Below are 25,816 nucleotides of genomic sequence, written 5' to 3'. Positions count from 1 at the left end.
AGTGTAGAATTAAAATATCTGTGAGCTTTGAGCTGTATAGGAATTGCACATAGTACTGTGTCTTATGTACAAGCCAACTTGTCTTTTTCTGTACTAAAACACTGTACTAGAAAAACCATAATTACATTGTTTAGAATATAAACTGCTAAAATAGTTAAAAGAATGTAAGACAATAATATTTGTTTAATTTTGCATGGTACTTGTCTTAGTCCTTTTGGGCTGGTATAATGAAAATACCATAGACTGGGTGGCTTAAACAACAAATATTTATTTCTCATAGCTCTGGAGACTGGGAAGTCTGAGTTCAAGGAGCTAGCAGATTAGGTGTCTGGTGAAAGCCTGCTTCTCCCTGTGTCTTCACATTGCTGAAGGGGCAAGGGAGTTCCTTGGGGTCTCTTTTATAAGGGCATTAATTCCATTCATGAGAGTTTTGCCCTCATGACCTAATCACTTCCCAAAGGCCCACCTCTTAATACTACCACATCGGGGTTAGGTTTCAGCATGAATTTTGGGGGGGACGCAAACATTTAGTCTGTGGCAGTGCTCATGGTTCTTTTCCACAGCTGTTTTAATTACTGAGCAAAACTAAGAAAGTCCTCATTGCTTATTCCTAAAAGGTATCATTCTACCCAGGGAGCATGCTGCCATAGACAATAATTCCACAAATACCATTCAGCACTCACTACATTTGCCCACAAGAAAATATTTATTCTAAAAATTATGTGAAATTCTCCATTACAAGACACACAGGGATTCCTAGCCAATTACCTCAATAAACTCCAGTGCTATAATATCTCATCCTTTTATTTTACAACCCTATCTTTTACATCACATTTTCCTTGTTTGCCTAGGAAAGTAGTGAGCATATACTTAGCATTATTATTAACATTTAACAATGACTTGTGGGAGAAACAGATAATTTCTGCTTTTCACATCATTTCTAAATGCATCCAGCAATTCAAGAGGGATTATTCAGTGCTCCAGGTTTAGGGTAAAAATAAATATTACTAAATTTTGGTGCAATAGTATGGAGTTTTCTCAACCAAAATAACAAAAGAAAAATGGTTTTTTCCTAGAATAGAAAAATGAGTATTTTGTGCCAGTATCTTCCTTAAGATTATAAGGGGCTTAAATAGATAATAACACCTTGTGACTCCTTAGTATAATAAGAAAAGAAAGATTGATTGATCATAGATCATTCCCAGAATTTTTCAAAACTGAACTTGTAGAGGCTTCCCTGGTGGCGCAGTGGTTGGGAGTCTGCCTGCCAATGCAGGGGACATGGGTTCGAGCCCTGGTCTGGGAAGATCCCACATGCCGCGGAGCAACTGGGCCCGTGAGCCACAATTCCTGAGCCTGTGCATCTGGATCCTGTGCTCCACAGCGGGAGAGGCCGCGATAGTGAGAGGCCCGCGCGCTGCGATGAAGAGTGGCCCCTGCTTGCCACAACTGAAGAAAGCCCTCGCACAGAAATGAAGACCCAACACAGCCATAAATAAATAAATAAAATCCTTCTCTGGTCTAAAAAAAAAAAAAATTGAACTTGTAAAGAAGAGCCTTATTTTATTTGGTTATGAAAGATGTGAGCTTGAACTGTCTGTAGCCTTGTCACCCGTGACATGGAGAAGCTTGTCTGAGAGAATGAACCTGAAATACTGCAAGGGTCGGGGGGAGAGAGAAAGAGAGAGAGAGAGAGAGAGTAAGAATTATTATGAAGTCAATAAACCTAATTGGCTTAAACTAGTTCAAATTATGTTCCTGTCCTATGCAATTAGATAATGGCAAGACATTGAGAAATTACTATCTGAAAATGCGGTATTGCAAAGGAAAGACCTTAATATGTGATTCTGTTGGTGGAGGGAGGTGACAATGAGATACAATTGTTTGAAAATGATATTAAGAAAGTTGGTCAAATTTCTTTCCAGTTTTCTGTTAGGACACAGGCCATACACATCAAGGCTGTCACTTAAAAGAATTCCATAGCAAATGTCACGGTATTGGAGGGTATGGGTGACATCTTGAAGTCTTCATAAGTTACAAGACAGAGATAAGCTAGGATCCAAGCTGGCTCATCAGAAAGAAGAAAGGATCCCTTGGGATCAATCAACAGTGTTTTTAAGAGAAGCACTTCCTACCTGTTGCCAGAAATCCAAAATAACAGAGGGTCAAAAAATCATGTGTTCTGCTCATTACAAAGACTGAACACTTTGTCCCAAACTAAATGTAGTGTGTTGGCTTAGAGTGGTACTTTCAGAAGGAATCATAGAAATGGGGAAGATTTAATCTCCCATGATTCACCAAATTATCTCCTGTGTACTCCCTACTAGACTATTCTCCAAAACACTCATTTCAAGCCACAGTAACCTGGGATTATCCCTGTGGCAAGGTGAAGCTTTCTATTATCTCTGTTTGAGGACAGTGGCCTAGAGCAGGCAATTAAATTGAGGTTAGAGGGGGTAGATAGAAACCCAAACTTGTTGCTAAGAGATCAAATCTATGGCTATAGGCTAGAGATACAAAGATTTTACTTGACAAGAGTGGCAGACTGTATTTTCCAAAGATGGCCACAAAAATATCTTCCATGTTATATTCTTACTAGGTGATATTGACATCCTTCCTATTGCACAGTAAAGTCTATGATCCCGTGATCCTGAGTGGACCTTTGTGACTACCTTGACCAACAGAATTTAGTGAAAGAGATGCCATGAGACTTATGAGGCTAGTTCAGAAAAATGTCAATCACTTCCACCTTGCTCTCTGATGTTTAATCTGGAACCCAGCTACCATATGTGAAGAAGTTCAAACTAGCTTATGCTGAAAGGACACATGGAGAGACCATTTATAGATGTTCTTGTTGATAGTCCTAATCACCAGCCATCATCAGCTAGACACATGAAACACCTTCCGATAATTCTAACCCTAACCACTGAGACAACCTCAGGTTTCAAGTCTTCCAGCAAAAGCGTCAAACGTGATGTAACAGAAGCAAGCCTTTTCCTATGTCTTTGGTCCCCAAGACCACTCTCAGATTCAATGATTCAGTAGAAAGACTCACAGAACTCAGAAAAACTGTTATACTCATGGTTATGTTTTATTACAATGAAAAGATACAGATTAATTTCAGCAAAGGAAAAAGGCACATAGGGTAGAATCCAGGAGAGACATGAGATTCTAGTTGTCTTCTCCCAGTGGAGTTATAAGGACAGCACTTAATTCTCCCAGTAATGATGTGTGACAATATTCATGAAGTATTGCCAACCAAGGAAGCTCTCCTTAGCCTTGGTGTCCACTGTTATTACTAGTAGTCATTCACATAGGCATGGATCTTAGTTACTCAGTCTATAGCCCCTCAAGAGGTCAAATTGATACAGCACAGTCCAAGGCCCTTACCATGAGTCACATTTTTAATACAAACCATCTAGTATATCCTAAGTCTCCAGATATACAAAGACTTTTTTCTCAGGAAGGATATTCCAAAGGTTTAGAGGTTATCTCCTAGGTGACAATTAAAGCCAATCTTATATTTGGAATGTACAGGGTTTGAACAACCCAGGTCTGCTGAGTTAGCCCTCTACTGAGCACAAGGCTAGTTCAGAAAGATGCCATGCACTTCCACCTTGCTCTCTGGGATCTTGGAATTCAGCTACCATGCTGTGAGGAAGTTCAAACTAGCCTATGCAGAAAAAACACATAGAGAGGTCATATTTAGATGTTCTTGCTGATAGTACTGGTCAATATCGATCATTAATCAGACATGTGAAGACAACTCCAGAGAATTTTGTTCCCCAATCATTTTGTCATCCTTAGCCTTTAAGACTTCCAGCTAAAGTCCCAGACATCATGGAACAATACTTTCCCACTATTCTCTCTCCAAATTCTTGGCCCACATAATTTTTAACCCTACTAAAATGGCTGTTTTATGCAGCTAACTTTGGGGTGCTTTGTTACAAAGCAATAAATACAACAACAGCTTTTGAGCACTGGAAGTAGGGTCCTGCCCCACTCCACCCCCCAAAAAAAATCTAAAACAGGTGGCACTGGCTTTGGGAAGAAGTGAGAAGAAATTTAAGGGGCCTTAAAGATACTATCTGAAAGTCTAATGGGCTTCTAGGTGACAGTTATCTGAAGCTAAAGGAAGCTGTCAGTGAGAGCTTAAAGGAAAGTATGAAAGTGTTACTAGAAGCTGGAAGAAAGAAAGCAGTTGTTATGTAGTGGCAGAAAGTTTGCCAAGACTGTTGTCTGCAGTAATGTAGAATACAGAAAATACCTAGAACTTGATGACTGAAGAATATCGAAAGTGCCATCTGGCTTCTTTTTACCATCTATGATAAAATGTGAGAAGAGAGATGAACTAAAGACTGAAACGCACTGTTAAACAAAAAAGGACTGGTACTGTCTGCATTCAAAAGTAAAACTGTTTCCCACACCCAACATCCATATGTCAAATAATTTTTAAATTAAGAATTGAGAAATGACTTCTGGGTAAAGATCAAATCCTAACTTTTGCATTCAGGAAGCAGATTGAGACAATGACTCAAAAGCAAACATGGGGTACTTTTGATGGAAAAGGAAGAATGCCTCAGAGAGCAGAGCCAAGATTCCATAGAGTGGAGCCAAGATCCATGAAGAACAATTGCCAGGGAGTAGAAATGAGTCCTAATCAAGAAAGTCACAACATGGTCCTGTCTGGATTTCAGAATTGCTATGGAACAGTGATTGTTATATGCCTCCTGTTTTACCCATTTTTGAAAGGGATTGTCTACAGCAGGTATTCTAGGACTGGCCTACTATATATTAAGTGTGTTTGAGGTACAGATATCTTGTTTCTTTAGTTCAGAGTTTTTCAGATCAAGAGGAATGGTATTCAAAGAGCTGTAACCAATTAACCACACCTGAGTATCATCCACATCTAGACTTGATTTAGATGACAGATAATAGACTTTGTACTGAGAAGACCTGAAGATCTTGGAGAATGAAATAATTATATTTAGCATGTGGAAGGGATCTGAGTTTTTTTGACAATAGGGTAGAAGGTAGAAGATAATATTTTCCAAAGAAGATTGCAACAATATCTCCCATCCTATATACTCTTCTTAAATTGTGATTTGGATACTCCTCCCATCAAGGTGGGATCTATGTCTCCTCTACTTAAACTTGAGCAGATCTTTATGATTATCTCAAACAACAGAGCACGATATAAGTGGCACTATGTGACTTCCATAGCCAGATCATAAAAATGCCATAAATTCCACCTAACTCTCTTAGAACACTTGCTTTTGAAACTCAGCCACCAAGTTGTAAAGAAGTCCAAGTAGCTCACAGAGGCCCTAGCTGGAGAGGAACTGAGGCACCCCCCTACAAACATCACTGAGGTCCAGCACCAACATGCCAGTCATGTAAAACCATTTTGCAATACTACAGTTCAGCCATCTCAGCTGATAATGCATGCAGCAGAGACAAGGGATTCTGGCCTTTCCTGCTCAAACTGCAGATTTGTGAGCAAAATAAATTTGTTGTTCTTATTGTGTAAAGCCATTAAGCTTTAGGGTGGCTTGTTACACAGCAATAGGTAATAGATTTCTGGAATCATTTAAAGCTGAGTGGTTCTCAACCGAGGATGATTTTGCTCCACAGAAGACATCTGGCAATGTCTGGAGATATTTTTGGTTGTCACAACTGGGGAGGGATGCTACTGGCATCTAGTAGGTTAAAGCCAGGAATGCTATTAAACAGTCTACAATACACAGGACAGCCCCCTGCAACAAATATCAATAATTATCTGGCTCAAAATGTCATTGGTCTCATGCTTGAGAAATGCCGATTTAAAGTTCCCCTGAAGTAAAAATGACAGGCATATAGTTACCTTAAGTCTCAAGCCTGGCAAAAGGTGTTATGTTATCCCAAATACCTCAGTCCTCCAAAAAGGTGCGTATGCTAGCACAGCTCTCCAGAAGGAAAACCTCAATTAATGCCTTTCTAGAAATTCACCTTAGGAAACACTGGATAAGGAAGAGTTTTCCAGAAGTAATAATCCAGTGCATCGACAGTAGAAGACAAAGGAACTAGCCCCACTGACAGTAAATTTAGTTCTTATATTCTCAATTCTGCAAGATATAGTGTTTGCTGTGGAACAATGGCCACTGATTGCTTCTGCTTTTTCCAAGTAGCAGTTTTATTGTGGATATGTTAATTTTGTTCCCCCACTGTAATGGGTCATACTGTGTCCCCCCAGCATTCATATCCACCCAGAACCTCAGACTACAACCTTATTTGGAAATAGGGATTTTATAGATGTAATTAGTTAAGATGAAGTCATTCCAGGTTAGGGTTGGCCAGCCCTAAATCCAATGACTGGTGTCTTCATGAGAGACAGGAGAGATTTAGACTCAGACACAGAGAAAACAGCCATGTGAAGATTCCTCAGGAAGGGCTCATGTGAATTGTATTTCCTAAGTTCTATGTTTATAAAAGTTTGTGCCCTTTATATTTGAAAGTTACTTCATATAAAATCCTTGGTTTACACTATCTTCTTGAATAGCTTAAATATGTTACTCTACTTTCTTCTGATTTAGAGGCTTGCTGGAGAAAAGCTGTGATGTTAATATAATTGTCTTCCCCTTGTAAGTCACATCCCTTCCTAAAGCTGGATACCCAAAGGATTTTTTTCCTATCATTCAAAGTCCAGTAGCTTCACTAGAATATGTCTTGTGCTGGTTATTTTGAGTCAATATATTCTCAAGTATGCAGTATGATCTTTCAATATCTAGTTTCATATCATTTTTTTTTTAATTCAGGAAAATTTTCTTGAATCACAGTTTTTTAGTGTTTGTTCCTTTGGTTTGGTTTTCTTCTTCAGAGACTCCTATCATCCATATGTTTGATCTCTTTATCTTATTTTCAATATTTGTTACATTCTCTAGAAAACTTTATGTTTCTGTCTTCATTATTTTTTTATTTTGTTAGAAAAAAGAATTTTTACTATCCATTGTTTGTAGGCATTATCAGTTTTTTAGCCTAGTATTCTTTTTACTTTAGTTTTCATCTATGTAATATTATTTTCTTCATTTCTAATTCTTTCCTGAGTTCTATCACCTCATTTCTGAGTTTTTCTAACTCTGATCTGTGTGGTTCTTTCATGACATGCATTAACTTTGTAATGTCTTTAACTTGTTTTAAAGTAATAGCTTATAGTTTTGTTCTGTTTTGTGGACCCATCTTTCTAGCGTTCTTTCTTTATCTGTAGGGAAGTTATTCTGCTCTGTTTTCTCTCTTTTCTTATAAACTTTTGTTGGATTTGACCTTAATATAACATTTACTGTTACCTATTTTTATGTGATATTAATTTTCCTAAACTTTTACAATGACGCAGGGTTCAGAAAACCGTGTCCAACTTGAGAGAGCTCCATCTTCCCTTGTTTTTATGGAGTGCTTAAAAATACAGCAGGACTTTTAGGATTTCCTGACTCTGTTCCCCTTTCTAGCTGTTGAGCACTTGAAATATGTCTAAATTTTAAATTTTAATTAATTTTAGTTAATCTAATTAAATTTTAAACAACTACATGTGATTACTAGCTACTCTAATGGAGAGAGCTCCTCTAGCCTTTCACTTTCCACTGTCTCTTCTGCCCCATCCTACTTGATTTTGATTTCCTTCGACAAAGTTTCTTGTTGTGGGATTTCCTCCTAGAAATGAGTCCTGGTGAGTTAGTTTTGAGATATCATAGGGTGAGATTGCTTCAGCCCCTTCAGTCACTTTTCACTATTTCAGTTGCTGTTAGAAAATTGGCCTGCAGTGCTTTAAAATGAGTAACTGGAGGAGAACATCTTGAATTTTCCTGCCCATCGGACACCAACTTATTGCTTCCCTCCCTCCCCCGACAGAATTTTTTATACATGCATGTCTTGTGGCTCTTGGTGGTTTGTCCTTACCTCTTGTGTTTGGGGATTTATGGACATACCTTGTCACCCAGTTTTATTGTAAAGGTTGTCCACAGCTTCCAGTTTTGCTAACCAGTTGATCTGTTTTTTTTTTTTTTTTAATGTAGATTTTCAGGCAGATTGAAAAATTATGCTGCCACTGCCTTATCTTCCTAAAATGCTTTGAATACAGTAAGTCCCCTACATAGGAACCTTCAAGTTGGGAAATTTCAAAGATGTGTCCTTGCTGTGCAATACAAGGATCTTACTAATGAAGACCTGATGGAATTGGAGGCCCAAAGAAAGGACAAAGAGAGACAAGAGGAAGAAGAATTAACTGAAGGACTAAGATTCACAATGCAGGAAATAGCAAGGGGATTTTCTTTATTTGAGGAGGCACTGTTAGTTTCTGAGGCACAGAAACTGAACGTAGAATTGTACATGAAGGTTGCAGCAGCTGTTCAGAATGCAATCCAGGGCTATGATGAGAAAAAGAGAGCTACTACCCAGACAACACTGGATCTTTTTTTTCAAGAGGGTAGAATTGAATCCAGCAAGGAACCAGAACCTGTGCCATCAATGTCAGGTGAGTGAAATTGCAGCTTGCCCTCCGTCTCCTATTGCTGATGATCTTCAGCTCTACAACCTCCCACCTCCTCCCCCTCTTCAGTCACTAACTCTGCTTGCCTGTCACTTGATGCCAGACTCTGTATGCCAGCTGTTGTACTATACTACTGTACTTTACAAGGTACTGTACTGTAAGATTAAAAATGTTTTCTTTATTTTTTGTATTTGTTTTTTATGTATTATTTGTGTGAAAAGCATTATAAACCTATTACAGTACAGTACTATATAGCTGATTGTGTTAGTTGGGTACCTAGGCTAAATTTGTTGGACTTACAAATGCACTCTGGGAATGGAACTCATTCGTATGTAGGGGACTCACTATAATATATTTTTAAATAAGGTTTTTCCATTAAGAAATATGTCAGGATCATCATGGAATATTTTTTAAAGGAAGGAAGGAATCCCTATGGACCCACCAATCACAGACAAACCACTGCTGACATTTTAGTGAATTTTCCTCATGTTTCTTTTCTGTGCATGATATTTTTGCATAGTTGTGAGCACAATCTATATAAATTCTATTTTCTGTTTTGTTCCTATAACATTATAATTGTTTACTGTTACAAAACAATTTAATATAAACCTATCATGTGAATCATCCATTATTTGCTTAGCCAATCCCCAATGCCTAGTCAATTAAAAATTTTTTTACAGGTAATAGTTTGCTCTGAGAAATGTTGGTATATCCCTATAGAACAATGTGTAATCCTATACAAGCTGCTAATGAGCAATAATAGCTATGTCAGTAGCACAGGAGTTCCTCTAACAGGTGTTAATAAATGATTAATATTTACTAAAGAGGTCACTTTGGACCACATTAATAATTGAGGAGACAGGTACAGTCATCTCTACCTTGAAAATTTACCTTACCTGGTATAGAAAACTTTCCAATCGATGTTTCCTTTTCCTAGTGTTTACAGTATGTTGACCATGTGTGTGTGTTTATATGCACATGTGTATATGTAGATGTGTGTGCCTGCATATTTATAATCAGTCATCTGTATCTCCAGCCCAGATGTTTCTTTTGACTGCCAAACTCAGATCCAATTGGCCTTGCAAAATCATTACATACAAATGAAACCCCTCATCTTTCTCAATCAAACTTCCTCCTCCTGTTTCCTATCTTGAGTGATTTACAGCCAGCATACCAGTTACCAAAATAGATTCCTAAGAGTCACTCTATGCTCATCCTCCCTCCTTTCAATTCAACCACTCAATTCCAATATTTTCTACCTCCTTAAAATCATTGGTTACTCCTTCTAACTCTCCATAATTGTTGCTGCCTCAGTTTGGCCCACAGCCTATTTGACATGGGATATAGCTATCACTTCCCAAGTTTATCAATGACTTCCTTTTTGTTAAGTCCAATGAGAATTTGACACTTCTCCACAATTTGACATTGTTGATGAATTCCTTCTTGAATTTCTTCTCTTAGTTGTTGGGACTGTAATTTTTTTTTCTTACCATCTGACAAACCCTCAACTCCTTTCTGTGCTTTTCTTGCTCAGCTTTGCTCAGTTGTAGTCTTTGATATTCTTTTATTTTGCAATCTCCCATGCTGATCTTACTCCATCCATGGCTTTCAATTATTTGTCTATGTAAGATGTTGACTCCTAAATTACCATAGCAGTCCAAGTCTCATCTCTAAGATTTATATTTGGATACCATACTTCAATATCCCAACCTCAAACCCAATATATTAAAAACTGTACCCTTAGGGAGATCAGCTCGGTGCTTTGCGACCACCTAGAAGGGTGGGATAAGGAGGGTGGGAGGGGGATGCAACAGGGAGGGGATATGGGGATATACGTATGCATATAGCTGATTCACTTTGTTATACAGCAGAAACTAACACAACACTGTAAAGCAATTATACTCCAATAAAGATGTTACCAAAAAAAAACTGTACCCTTTGTCCCCACCTCACCCCCAAGAAAACACAACTAAAAAAACACTGCCCATCATCCTGTATTTTCCCTTTTCCTGAACCATCTATGTAAATGATCAAGCCAGAAACGTCTGTCATCTTCTACTCATTTTTCTGTTATCAACTATCTTGTCATCAAACAGTGCCACTTCTAACTCCGTAATATCTCTTTAGCTTAACACTTGAATAGCTAAATAAGAAATTGAAATCTAATCCTCCTAACTTAATACTTATCTACCTCAAAGTTACCTTCTATATAATTGACATAGTAATGATTCCAGGTAGAAATCACTGCATTTCACCTTGCCAATGATACACAAAGTGATGCTGGGAGGGTTGAGAGGGAAGAGAGAGAGAAGGGCAAAATATGATGGTTAAAAAAATGTTTCCAGATATCTTTCTTAGTGTTGTCTCTGAAATCTCACCACATAAGCCCAAAATTTATGTTACAACATTTGTTTGATGCCTTATTTAAACTGTTTCACTGGACATTTTAAGCTCCCTGAAAGAGATCAAGTTGCCTTGTCATAACTAAACCTCATGCTCATTGGAGTTTACAATGGGTAAACTTTGCAGGGGCCCAAACATTGTAGGATGGCTTGGGAAAATGGGATGGGAAAGTTTTACTTAAACTGAGTGAGAAGAAAAATTCATGACCATTTTGGTCATTCCATTTTTAGTTTATTAATAGGATAAGGAAAACATTACATTATAAAACAATGCTCTGTTACTGAACTGGTCTGCTCATCCAATGCACAGTAAAGCTAATCTACTGACATGAGACGTTGGTGAAGTAAAATATAGTGTTTATTGCAAGGCACCAAGCAAGGAGAACAGGAAGCTAATGCTCAAAAGACTGGAACTCCCCAATGGCTTTTAGAGAAGGGTTTTTAAAGGCAACATCAGAGGTGTGGGTCAGGGTGCCTGACCAGCTTGTGCACAATTCCCTGATTGGTCAATGGTGAATTAACAGGGTGCTGTTTCAGGAATCCCTGAAGATTCATTCATTCCAACTGGTCTGGGGTCTGCACGCTGGTGGTCAGCAGTTTTCATCTGGTGGGGAGGGTCTGCTTTCTGCAAAATCAACTCAAAGATATGGTTCAGGAGATTATCTATAGCCCTTAAGGAGGAACTAAAGGTCCTTGACTTTATTTTATGGTTAAACTATTATTATTTAGCCTTGCTTGACTGTTTTCCTTTATTTCTGCATTTTCTTAGCTCTCTGTTTAAATCTGCTCTTTGGAACTTGGGAAAGGCCTAGGTGGCTAAAGCTCTTCTACAGACAAGGAGCAGAGGACACCAGGGATCTGTCCCTGGGAAGGTCCTGCAGGGTCTTGCTTGGTTTCATGTTGAACAACTTTAATAAATAGCCAAGTAAGCAAAGGGTTAAAAGTGTTAGCTAAAATGAATTTGGGGTGTTTTCAGTTACCAAATTTCCAGAGGTAAGGGGGAGAGAAATCTGGACCTAAATATCTACATGATTTGGGACTTTTTCCTTTTTAAATTTAGATGCCAGATTAAGAAGTCACCTGCTATCTGACCATTATAATTTTCTGTCATTACCGTGAACTGTGGAAAAAAAAAAAAAAAAGGATTCTTCTCTTTTAATTAGTCAAAATGCTGTGTTTGCTGTCCCAAACATGCTGGAGACATTGCTTGAAGACTCATGAGCACTAGCTCTGCCTCCAGGAGACTACGAAATTGGGCATGTCCCTATACCTCTGGGGTCCTCAGTTCTCTGCAAAATGAGAAAGCTAGACTCAATAATCCTTAGGATCCCTTTCAGATCCACCGAGCTAATGGTATATTCATTGCAATTGCTCCTGAATGAGGCCATGATTTGTGTCCAGCTCTAGTGCTTCAGTGCTGCTTGTTATGTCTATGAAACTGATTCATCAAAACATGAGGCACATGAGCACCCTCACACCATTTCACAAAACAAGGACAAAAGGCAAGCCTCTATTTCCAAAGGAATGACATAACCTGTCTCTGAAGTGGTTCACATCATCCTCATCTTTGAACTACCAAGTGCTCAGAAAACACATAACCATCTTCATTGACATTAAGGCTGTGAGAGCAGATTCCCAGCCAGTGCTTGGGACTTGGAGAAAAGCATTTAAGAAAAGGTCATCTCCACAACTTAATAATAGTGAAATTAGGGTGCAACACCCATCACAAGGATCCCTAACAACCTCCACGATCTCTTTGCTAGGAAAAGAAACCAAGAAGCTAGTAGTGGTATAATACTCCGCTGGACACATATTCAAGGTCCCAAGCAAAAACAGGTACAAGCTGACTGTATGGAAGGGCTCTTCTTCAGTTGGAGGTAGGCTGGGTTCCAATTCTTTACCAGCACGTCGGCTGAAGGCCAGGGAAGCCTCAGAGACCAAGCCAGGGATACCGAATTGCGCTCTGCAGGGTGCCGCCCCGGACGGGGCCCCTCCCATCACCTTGCCTTCACCGCGCTCCGGCCGCGAAGGTGCGTGCGGCGCTCGGTGATTGGCGGCTGCCCGGCGGGGCCCGGCTGCCATTGGCTGCCTGGGCCTCTTTGTTCCCGGTCCCCGCCTCAGGCCGTCTGTAGCTGACTGGGCGGCGGAAGTTTGACGGCGCCGGGCGAGTGGCTGCGGCAGCGGCGCCGGAGACACAGCAACTCTGCCCCAGTACCCGCAGCGGTGCCGGAGGCCAGGCGAGCCTGGGTGTTAGGTCCCGGACAGCAGGAGGAACCCCTCTGACACACAGATATGGACTTGGAGGCCAAAGTAAAGAAGGTAGGGCGGCGCGGGCAGCGGGGCAGCGGCCGCTTCACCTGCGCGGGGCGCCGCCCTCTGGCTGCCAGCGGCGGGTGGGGCGCACGGGCCATCGGGCGCGAGCCAGCTCTGGGTCTCCCGAACCCGGGGCCCAGGTACCCGACCCTCCCGGTAGAGGGGATCCCCGGCGGCCTCGCAAACTTCTGAAACGTGGGAGCGACGGAGTCGTGAGCGCGCGCGCGAGGGTGGCACGGGACATTTCTCCCCGTCTAACCTCGTCCAACGGTTGGAAGTGTTCAAAACTTTCCTTAAGATGTTTCAGTTGCGCCTGTGCCTACCTAAAAGAAAAGGATGAGGTTAGGGCGCGTTAAGGCGAGGCTGTGACACTACTTCTTCCTGCCTCAGGAAGTTCAACTTTATTAAGCCTTTGTGGTTTGGGGTCACTGATGTGACTTTGACAGCTCAGACCTCCTCCCCTCCCAGCTCGGCTGTCCGAGGCTTTCTAGAGTGAGCGTTCATTGAATGCGCTTCCTTCGCACCCGCGGCTGGTGATAACGTGAAAGGTGATGATGTTTTTTCTTTTTTCTTCTTTCTTTGGTCATTCATTACTTGACTTCCAAAGCACCGTCTCCCTCTTCCAAAGAAAATGGTCTCCCTGTTTGGCAGCTATCCCCAAAGGACGATTGTCACCATTGGTTTAGCTCCAGGAGACTTTTCCTGCCTGGCTGCCCTCCCGGCGTCAGTACCCACGGCCCTACCTGAGCCGCTCCCTGATTTGGGGAGACTTACGTTTCTTGGGAGAAAGGGGTGGGGACCACACTGTGACTCAAAAGGAATGCTGATGTCACATTCCAGTGTAACGATCTGTGTGAAAGGTCTCATTCCAGGGAATTGCATATTTACTTTGTGGTAAATTTAAGCTAGCTGCTCCTTATCAAATAAGGAAGGAAGTTTTGCAGAGAGAAAAAGGGGAAAAAATAGAACCTAATTTTCTTCTCTTGCCCACTGTGGGTTGCCAACATTGCCATTATTTCATCTTCTAAAGACAAAGTTCCTGACCTGAGCATTAATTCTGTTTCATGCCCAGGACTGGATTTTTGAAAATGTATGCAAGTGCAAAATAATAGGAGGCTGTTGAAAAATGAAAACCTGCAGTGGGAAAAAAAGTTTGCCCCTTATGGCTAGAACCGACACTCAAAAGGGAATCCAAGGACGGGAAAACATAGTGTAAATTCTGAGAGTCCTGATTGCATTCTGTTCTCTTCCAGTTTGGTTTCTTATTTTCTTTACTTTTAGATGACACTAAAATTTTTTGTTAATTTTGCTTGCTACTAGGAAAGCATTTTGTTTGCAGCTTAATTAGTCTTCTGTTGATGAACACTTCTTATTTTGTTTTTCAAGTGGGAAAGAGTGGGTAATTTAGTACTTGTCAAAAATTTGGGAGGTCTTGTCTATGCTTAAACATATATTGCTTCAAAAATTACTTTTTAAATGTCAACATCCTTTAGGAGGGGAGGAATGAATGCGTGAAGCACAGAGGAATTTTTTAGGGCAGTGAAACTATTCTGTATGCTACTATAATGGTGGTTACATATCATTACATATTTGTCAAAACCCATAGAATGAACAACACCAAGATGGACCCTAAAATAAACTATGGGGCTTCCCTGGTGGCGCAGTGGTTGAGAATCCGCCTGCCGATGCAGGGAACACGGGTTCGTGCCCCGGTCTGGGAAGATCCCACATGCCGCGCAGCGGCTGGGCCCGTGAGCCATGGCCGCTGAGCCTGCGCGTCCGGAGCCTGTGCTCCGCAACGGGAGAGGCCACAACACTGAGAGGCCTGCGTACCACCAAAACAACAACAACAAAACTATGGACGTTGGGGGATTATGATATGCCAGTGTAGGTTCATCATTTGTAACAAATGTACCACTCTGATGTGGGATATTGACACTGGAGGAAGCTTCGAAAGGGAATAGGGAGATAACATGGGAATGCTGTCCCTTCTGCTAAATTTTGCTGAGAACCTAAAACTGCTCGGAGAAATAACATCTACTTAAAAGAAAAAAAGAAATCAACATCCAAAAGTGATTTTGAAATTATTTGAGACAAAGAACAAGTAATTCTGAGGGAGAAAGTACAGAGTTAAGAATTACATGTGCTAGCAAGGGAAAAATCCAGACATTATTTATAAACAATTTACTTAGTTTTAGAATGTGGATTATAATAAGTAATGCTCTTGATATATGGTGTAATTTTTCTCCTCCATCTCCCCTTTACTTTAAAAGGTTATCTTTTCAACCAAGAATCTTATCCTTCTCTCTAATCCTCCTCCCCTTCCCCCACCCTCAAGAAAAAGGATTCCATAAATTTAAAGCTTTTACAGACAATACCATGACTGTAACAAATCCTTGTTTCACTACTTTGTCATCACTGGTGATTCTCAGGACAGAGTCCTCAACTAGTAAATTGGAAAGTACTAAAAGATCCCAAAGATGTACAGTTTGACTGCCAACCATACCCTCTGTGTCTGTGCAGGACCCTTGACAGACTTAACGTTCTGTGAATTCAACAAAATGTTTCCCAGCACAAAGAATTTAGAGGTCCCAGGAACACACTTCATAATCTCAAAAAGAAATTTGTATTCCCTTTAGAAATTGCTCTCTAAGACACCAGAAGAAGGAAACATTACAAGATCATCTCTGATCTATGATCAGAGCCTTGTTACCCTATTTTGGTACCTAGATAGTTTTCAGGTCTCCCTTCTTTTTGACTCGGGTATACAAGAAAACTAATAGTTTGAATGTACCTTTTAAAAAGTGTGGTTGGAAGTTGGAACAAAGACAGAACCATTTAAGTAAAACTAAATTTGACTTCTGGTTTAAGATACATGGCATTTTTTCCTTCTAAAACCCTTGTACTGTTGTTTTCATAAGAAATTTTCTCCAGGCAGATGATAAATGTTACTTTCCTTTCCCATTAACATCTCGTGTAAAAATAATTTAAAAGGGTTGTCTTTATTTCACAACCACCTAGGTGGATGATACTATTATAAGATTCTTTGTTTATAAAAAGAGAACTTGGGTGTCCATATCATTGGCATAAATTTGGATTCATTACCAGTTAAAACACACAATCACAAAGGCAAGGAATTTTTATAATTAGATTTTACTATATTTTGTTTTGTTTGAGGTAAGTGAGCTGTTGCTAGGATGTGAGAGCTAGTTTGGTTATACAGAGTTTTTGTTTCAATAATATTTTAGAGTAAAATTTGACTTTTATGTATTGGCCCTGTCTTCTGAGTTATTTGTCTAGATCTCCTCCTTATCTTATGTCTCTTCATTATAATTGACTTTGTGTAAGTAGAGCCTGTGTATGCTTGGAAAAAGCAATGGACTTTGAGAAGCAGAAGCAGAGTCTCATTATGGTGGCGAATGGTATAAATCATGGCCCACAGCCAGATGTTTTCTTCTTTCCTTTCTGTGTTACTCTTCCATGAGAATCACTTTTTTTCCCTTTAAAAACATACCAGAGAGAAAGAGAGCTCTAGTAATTTCCCTTATGCTGCCTGGAATTGCTGCAGAGCTTTTAATTTTACACCTTATTCATTGTTTGCCTCCATTCTAACCTCCATCTTTTGATCCTTCCTGATGTCTTGCATATTTTTTTCTTAGGACTCTTTTCTTTATTTCTTTAATTTAATTTTAAAAAGATGAGATGTACTTTAAAGATTACAAGTCACTAAAAACCCCCTTTCTCAGCATCCAAACATGTTTTGAAAGCCTCTGTCATTTGCCAAAAAAACAAAGTGAAACCAAGTGATTGCACTTGGAAAAAGTACTGAACCACAAAGATTGTTTCCATTAGAAATTAGAATGAGCCTTTTCTCTTAGGTGGCCCCTGATTGAATGGAAAAGGCAAGTAAATGGTGACCTGGAAGCACAAATCTACAGTTGAATTCTCTGCTTGAAGCCATTCTTGCTGCGAGAATCATTGGCAAGGCTTGGGGTAATGGGAGGGCAGCGTACTTCCAGGGCTTTACCTTAGAGGCAGTTACTGTCTCAGAACAAGTATAGAATAAAGTGGTCCTCAGTGGGGCTTTTATCTCTTCCAACCCATAGTATCAGTCATTACATTAATTGGATATGAAAAGTCACTTTCTCTAACTTGCTCTGAATATTTGTTTGAATAGAACTGTAGTAGGTTTTCTATTGATTTTGTTCCTTAATTTTATCCTATGAAGTAGAATTAGTGATTTATGTCTCTGCTGGCTGTTAGCTGTGTACCATCACCTCTCTCCTTGCCTTTGCTTGCTCACCTTCAATACTAAATACTACTCATCTTTCAAGACACACTCCTTACCCTACCCACATCACACATCACCCTCCAGGTGATCTTTCTTCTTGTTCCTATCTGGATGGAAAATCTCTTTCTTCTGTATTCCCAAAGTATGTTATCATAACTCTTAGGACATTCATCACTTTCTCCCTCTAGATTATAGTCTTCTTCTTACCTAATTGCAAGCTTCCTGAGAGTGAAATTCATATCCTATTTATACTTGTATAGTTATTTTGTTTGCTGTTCAAAGCAATTTATGAAGTAGATCTTAGCCTCACTTTAAGGATAAAGAAACTAAGGCTTAGATACATTAATCTGAAACTGGCAGAACCTAACTATGATCTTGAACCATAGTCTTCAGAATCCATGCAACTCCCATCATGCCACCTAGCCTGAGTCCTCTGATATCCTTTGCCTTGATCACTACATATATGTTGAATGAAGTACCCTAATATAAAAAGAGAAATAACCTGAGGTCCATTTCAACATTTTTTATTGGTTTGTTTAAAGCAATTATATTGGAAGAAATGGTTTCTATTCCAATAAAATTACCACCCTACTGGTTTTCTACATTTTATTTATACTTTATCCATAGTTATATGTATGCCCTTTAAGTAAGTTGCCTTTGACCTTCTTTGCACGGAAACAAAGTCTAAATAAGTAAAAATATCACGAAAAGGAACTTCTGCGAGACTTTTACAGTCAAGGAAATTCCATAAGCTCCAATAATATTCTGGGCCATATCTTCTGGATTCTTTCAACTTCCCAGCTTTTGTTGGGAGCAATGATAATGCTGCCTCCTAGCTACTTAATATGGTTCTGAACAATAGCGACCCTGCTTTTGGCTCTCTGTTTTGGGATTTCAACCAGTGACATCTGGAATTGTATAGAGGCACTCATGGTTGGCCTGTAGAAGAATCTGTTCTACCTGCTGAAGCCCAGAGTTGATAGAAAGCCTTACACATAGCACGGTAGGCTAAACCTCTCTTTCTCCTAGCAGCAAAGTGCTCAAAGTGCCACTGGAATGGCAGACCAGGCAGCTTAGAATAGAGCAGTTAAAAACAAAAAAATAAGTTCAATGCTAGGAGAACTGTTCTTAAAAGAGCTACTGAGAAGCAGTAGGGAACACCAAAATGTTGAACTATTTTGTGAGGCTCTCACTGAGCTCTAGGATGATACCAGCATTGTGAGCACAAAATTAACATCATGGACCATCAGGGTTACTCTGAGGGGCCTATTTAGTAGAAAGAGAATGATAAATTGGTAAAAGAGTACTACTTCCTATGTTCTTTTTCTGAGAACCAGAAGTAGTTTGCCCTGTGCTAATTTGAATATGTTTTTTTACAAACCAGATCACTACAGTGTGTTCAGAAATTAGAAAAGGTCAGTAAGTGCCAGTATAGGTAAAGAGCTGTAGTGTACAGAAAGATCTTCTGTACTATATCAGCTTTCTCACTCCTGTTTATCAATATGATATTAAATTCACTCTGGGCTGAGAGTTAGTAGATCTGGGTCCACTCTAGTTTTTGTGATCTTGGCTACTTTGGATCTCAGTTTTCATATCTATAAAAATCAATAGGGGAACCAAGTGATTTCTAATATTTCTTCAAACCCTGTTACTCTTTTTGACTATGGAAAACATTATAGTTTACCAAGTATAATAGTGTTCCACAGTGCTTAAAAATCATACAAGCCAAGAATATATAAATATATGTGATTTTAATGAAATGGCATGTATATACTCCTGTGAAGTCCATGAGAAAAATGAAACATTTTTTTTTCATAGATCTTAGCTGTTTTTTCAACTTGTTTTTGACTTAATTAGTTTGCCTTTTAAATATTTGTGGGGTATTTGAAGACATTAAGTTTAATTAATTTAAATCTGTAGTATAAAGCTTCAAAGGCATATAAACTGCTCTGATAGCATGAGTCAAATAAGCCTAGGCATGATGTATCACTTTCCTTGGTACTTAATTACAGGAAAATGAAAAATAATGGAGCTTTTATTGTCTTTAAAAGTTATCTCTCCCAAAATAAGATGAGTCATTTAAAAACTATGTGAGTAGTTTATGTGCAAAGCACTGTTCTAAACTCTGGGGGTATAGTGTGAACAAAAAGGCAAGGTACCTTGTATTATAGAACTTACACTGTTGAGAGGAATGATAGAGCAAAAAAAAAAGTAAATGAAAGTAAATGACAAAATAAATGATAAAAGTAAGTGCAGATGGGATTATACCCCTTAGTGAACTCTTTACAGGTCAGGAGTACACTAGATTTCCAACACAGAATGCCCTATTTTTAAAAAAAAAATTAATTTGCTTATTTATTTTTGGCTGTGTTGGGTCTTCGTTGCTGCGTGCAGGCTTTCTCTAGATGCAGCGAGCAGGGGCTACTCTTCATTGTGGTGTGTGGGCTTCTCATTGCGGTGGCTTCTCTTGTTGCGGAGCACAGGCTCTAGGTGTGCGGGCTTCAGTAGTTGTGGTGCGTGGGATCTAGAGCACAGGCTCAGTAGTTGTGGCGCACAGGCTGTGACATGTGGGATTTTCCTGGACCAGGGCTCGAACCCATGTCCCCTGCATTGGCAGGCAGATTCTTAACCACTGCGCCACCGGGGAAGTCCCAGAATATCCTAATTTAGGGGTGATTCTTGGCATTGGTTCCCGGTTTTGCAAACTTTGTAATTAGGGGTTATTATTTATCTTAAGTAATGGCAAATGAAAAAGAAATGAGAAGGCAGCTTTTATGTATTAGAATATGAAAAAGCTCATAATTAGATAAAGCTAAAATATTTACAATCTTACACCTATAAAATACACAAACTGTCTTCTTCCTGATTACAAATGCCCTACAAGAGTCATTCCTGTATTGCGTTTACTGTTTACAGTCATTACTAATTTTTGTTTGGTAACTACTGTCATGGTACCTGAAAGAATGACTTTTAAAAATCTGTTTATTAGATCATTAATATATAGTACATATAGGAAATTATTTTGCTTTTTATGAAGTGGTGATGTTCAGAGAGTATTATATAAATTATGAATTATGAAATCAACTTTTTCAAGGAGAGGAAGATAGAGAAAAGACTAACCAAATTCAAAATGGGTTTTAAAACCTCATAAATTTTCAGGATTTTAAGGAAAAATAGTTTGATAATTGATAAATTCACCCCTAGTCTTTGAGTAAAGTCCATGTATTAAAACTTGCTTTAAGCACTGTTATTAGAGGATTAAATTTAGAGGTTATGCTTTTCAGCTATCTAGCTCCAATCTTTGATTCTCCTGTAAAAGAGCTCAAGTCATATTTGGTTTTGCTTATTTTTCTAAGTACCTGATCTACTTAACTCCCTACTTGAATAATGGGAAATTAGATAATAATATGCATGACTGTAATTGTCTAATGAAAGTTAATGCTGTGACCCTAAAATGACTTTTTAATTACTTTTCTTTCTTTCTTCTCAACCACTTTAATCACTGTTCATTGCCAGTGACAAGAACATTAAGAAAGAACAGAAGGTGATAGAGGAAAGAACGAAAAGAAACTTACTAGGTATAATTTGGGAACAGTGCTATGAAAGTGTTTCATGTTTCTATCACAATGAGTATTTAGCTATAAAAATTGGTTGATTCTAGGTATCATTACTTTTATTTCAGTCATATTCAACAAAGGAGAAGAGCATAGTTTAGGATTGCCAATTTCTCTTATCCTTGGCTAGTCTGCCAAGAAAGCAGGACTGCTTGGGTTTGAGCATGGCTTGAGGCGGCGAACTGTAGGAGAAGCCAGGCATTGAGCACTGCTGAGAGCTTATCTGCCAAATGACAGCCAGGCTCCCAGTATATAAATATAATTAATCTCTGAATGAGGCTGGATCATTCTCAAATCACAAATGATTCAGCCTGTGTTTATTACAGTGACATTCTGACCACCATACAGATTTTTAAAAGGGGTTTCAGGGTGTCTGTTGGTTATAAAGGTTCTTATCTGAACGGTGAGCCTAGCAAAAAAGAGGCTGAAAGCCTAGCACCAATGCCTTGGTGCTGAGTCCATTAATAAGTCTGCCGCCACCATGAACTTGCCTGTGCTTTGTTTGAAGATAAAGTGATATCATGTTTCATTGCAAAATGATTATGTAAATGTTAGGTGGATTTTTATTTCTATAAGTGTAACATCAGAGAAGTCTTGATAGAATGAGTCACAAAGTAAAGGTAAAGAATATATTTCCTTCATGGGGTACTGGCCTACAATAAAAATAATCGGGGGTTAAACAAAACAAAGTCACCCTTTATTTTTCATAGAGGATATTAAAAGGTTAGTTTAAATGTAAGACTACAGAATCTCAACTCCTTTTCTATCAATATCACCTGTGGAGCTTGTATCCCCCAAAATACTGTGATGTCAGCTTTGGTGGATAAAAGAAGGAAGGTAGGCAAGCTAGCTAGTGGGCAAGACATGTACGTTAACTACAGTGCTAGATAGAATGAATAAGTGCTGTAATACAATGTTGCTCAAAATATCTATGTTGAGGAACCATTTTTTCAAAACCCTGAATCTGTCATGGGCTGATACTTTTAAAACAAAAGAAATGAATTACTAAAAGGAAAAAAAGACAAATACGCGGCCAATTTTTTAAAAAATAAGTATATCAGACATAAAACTACTGTCAAATTGCTTAACAATTCCTAATTGCTTTCTCTCAGTTTCTTTCTATGTCTGATTACAGACTGGTAACCAACAGTTTGCAGACTGCCACACTTTGTAGCAGTGCAATAATAGGAATACAGACAACTACAGTATCCACCCCCTTATCTGCGGGGAATATGTTCCAAGACCTGCAGTGGATGCCTGAAACCCCAGATAGTACCAAACCCTATATATACTGTTTTTTCCTATATATACATACCTTTGATAAAGTTTAATTTATAAATTAGGCAACAGTAAGAGATGAACAACAATAACTAATAGTAAAATAGAAAAATTATAGCAATATGCTGTAGTAATAAAAGTTTTGTGGATGTGGTCTCTCTCCTTAATTAACTTCTTCAACTCTGCCACAAATTCAGCAGTGGCTTCTTCATCGGAAGATGCAGCCTCTCCAGTAATTTTTATATTTTTCTGTCTAAACCTATTCCTGAATCTTCATAACCATCCCTTACTTGCAGTAAATGGTGTAACACATTTTAGGGGATCCCTTGCTGAAGTCTTCGTGTGGGCTCTATGCTTTCTGGTGCCACATGTTACTACCAACTGGGACATGTTTTCTGTTTGTGTGTCCCACCCACAAATTTAGTGTCTTTTCCATCTTAAATAAGCAATTAGCATGCATTGTGTGGCCATAACTTCTGCAGTTTGAGGTGCGACAGCAACACTAACATGAATTTCTTTTTCCTTCTTCACAATTTCATGGATAGAAGATTCCTTCTTACTGTAGATCTTAGCAGCATCAGCATACAATTTTTGTTTGTTTGTTAAGTGGAGAACTTTCAGCTTTTCACCTAAAGGAAGCACTTTAAGGCTCCTGTTTGGCAGATCCCAATTGCTAGCATAGCTATTTCTGCTCTTTGGAGCCATTACTAACTCATTATTGACCGGGGAATTTTTCCAGAAACTAATGCCTGTGGCCAGTGATTTTTATCTTGGTTGGCCCAAAATTAATTCTGTTATTTCACTAACACTTTGCAGGTTATTACAGTCTGTAATTACACATGACACACCTGTAAATTCTTCTAATTTTCGTGAAATGTTGTCTTCAATCCACTCTTCTGTAGAAGCAAAGGAGTATTCTCTAGCACTGAGTTTCATTTTCACTTTCCGTATCAGAATCGATCACTAAGGTTTTTTTGTCTTTTTGTTGGTCTAATATTCACATCATCTGAATCAGAACTATATTCTGAAGAACTATCATTTTTGATACACTAGTATATATGTCGCTCAGACAGTCAGAGAAAGTATTTGCATAAAATTTACCGAAAAATTCTTCTTCACTCAACATTTCACAATGCATCATTTTTGAAAATTTTACGTTTATAATATACACAAGATTGGAACAAAAACCTAACGGAGCAAAATGTGAATGGTAATGACAATCATAAGTTGTATAATGAACCCTTGATCAATTTTAAGCTCTAACAACTTCTCATGTTATGTTAATTGTACCACTGTCTAAAAACGTATTGATATGTCTTCAGTCAATAATGTTCCAGTAACAAAAGACGAATTAATACGTCTCCAGTCAATAATGTGTTTAACTGAAAATAAGGGTTACTTGAACATAAGCACTGCAATGCACTGCAACAGTCAGTCTGATAACCAAGTTGGCTACTAAGTGACTACCTAGCTGGATAAACTGGACAAAGGGATGATTCGTATCCAAGGCAGGACTGAGCAAAGGCTGGAGATTTCATCACGCTACTCAGAATGCAATTTAAAACTTAGGAATTTTTTATTTCTGAAATTTTCCATTTAATATTTTTGTATCGTGGTTGACCGTGTATAACTGAAACCATAGAAAGCAAAAATGTGGATAAGGGGTGGCTACTGTACTATGAGGTTTCAGAAGCAGAAGTAATTTAATTGGGTAGATTGGGAACACCATTATGGAGGAAACAGCATTCAAACTAACATCTATAGGATAAATAAGGTTTCAGTAGGCAAAGAAGGAATTCCAGGAAGAATAAATAAAAGAACCAAAGAGACATGGCTGCAAAAAGTCTGTAAACCCTTGGTATTCACACCATAACATTTTCAGTGTTGACTCTTCTAAAACAAAGCCAAGGTACATGATCTGTAGTGATTTGTGACTGTCCTAGATTTCAGGTTTGAATTTAGGAAGTGTGCCACTGAGCTTGTACAGGAACCTAACCTACTGCTGAGGATCTGTATTTCTATCCTAATCTTGATTCCTATTTAGTACACTTTGTCATCTCCTGAGGTAGAGGAGGAAATTTCACTGGAGTCTAGCTGATATAGTCTGGGCTTGGTTCCAAGCTGTGGGTTGGGACTACGTTGGCCCCCCGTATCTTTCATCTTCCTTAGATCATTGGATATCTTAAGCAAAAGTTTGGAGCAATAGCGGGCATGTCCAACTGGAGGAGCACATTTTAAGCCTCTGCTTGTGTCACAGCAGTCACATGTCCAAGTTCAAACTCAAGGAGAGGAAAAGTCCAATTTAATGACTATGAGGCAAGGGTGTGGATGTTTGATAACTACCTGGGAGTGAAGAATTGGGATCATTACTTCAGCCTATCACATATTCTATAGTGGGATTTTTTTTTTAAATTTGGGGGTGTAAGTATACTTTTCTGAAGTTCTGTCATGTATCAGAAGTCCATTCCGAGAAGATACTCTGCACAGTTTCATAGACAACTGGTATTTCAAAGCAGGGTAGTCTTTGACCCTTCTGAAAAACTATAAAGGAAAATTGACCTTGAGGTATCCTTTACTTGATTTTTAGAGGGTTCTTTTTTTCATTTAGTCACTCTTCTGTTAGTTTTGAGACTAACAGACTTCTCCAGATTCATCCCAGCTAGGTCATATGATCTCCATGTGAAGAAAAGTAGAACTCATTTGTTTGGAAAATGTCAAGTTGCCAATGGTTTTTAAGAGGAGTTAAAAAATCTGACCTTTGAAATACTACAACAAATTGGAAATAGATTCTACAGATATACAAATGATGCCATGTATTAGACTCTGCCAGTGGTATCAGAATAGAAAATTATCCCAAGAGAAATAGGCAGAAATTAATGGTAGAGGGAGGCAAGACAGATTTGAGTGGCTTAATATCCATATTTCTTTTAAGATGTCACAGGTAAAAACAATTGAGATGTTATTTGTTGGCACTTTTCTCATGGACCAGATGAAATCAAGCCAGAGGATGGAATCATCCAGTGGACCACTGTTGCCCACTGCTCTGGAACACAGGGAGTTTAGAGGGAGAAGAACAGAACTTTCATAGGTTTGAAATCCCGGTTTGACACTCCCCTAGAAATTTGACCAAGTTTCTTAGCCTCCTTGGCTTTAGGGGACTTATCGGTAAAACATAGATAATACCTCCTTATTGGGTTATTGTGAGATTAAATAAAGTAATGCATGTAAACACTTAGAACAGTGCCTGACATATAGAGAGTACTTGATCAGTGTTATTATTAATGTTCTCTGATTGGTTTTGTTTAGTTATCTAGACCTTAGTATCAATAAGTAAATGTTTGGAGAACCAGAATTGCAGGAAGGTTATCAGCTTTAGAATTCTGGGTTCAGTCTTAGCCTT

At 38.8% G+C, this 25,816-nt stretch overlaps 1 protein-coding gene across 1 annotated transcript in view; it reads left to right on the top strand.

Annotated features, from left to right (window-relative positions):
• Positions 1-12,916: 12,916 nt before the first annotated feature.
• TES (testin LIM domain protein) overlaps positions 12,917-25,816 on the top strand; it is a 46,983-nt gene continuing 34,083 nt past the window's right edge. Inside the window, exon 1 of the mRNA XM_059074391.2 lies at positions 12,917-13,239. Coding sequence (XP_058930374.1) covers positions 13,213-13,239 — 27 coding nt within the window. The 5' untranslated portion in view covers positions 12,917-13,212. The remainder of the gene's footprint in view (positions 13,240-25,816) is intronic.

The sequence above is a fragment of the Kogia breviceps genome, chromosome 9 (assembly GCF_026419965.1).
Source record: "Kogia breviceps isolate mKogBre1 chromosome 9, mKogBre1 haplotype 1, whole genome shotgun sequence".
Lineage (NCBI taxonomy): Eukaryota > Metazoa > Chordata > Mammalia > Artiodactyla > Physeteridae > Kogia > Kogia breviceps.
This window is presented reverse-complemented; position numbering and strand designations above follow the sequence as displayed.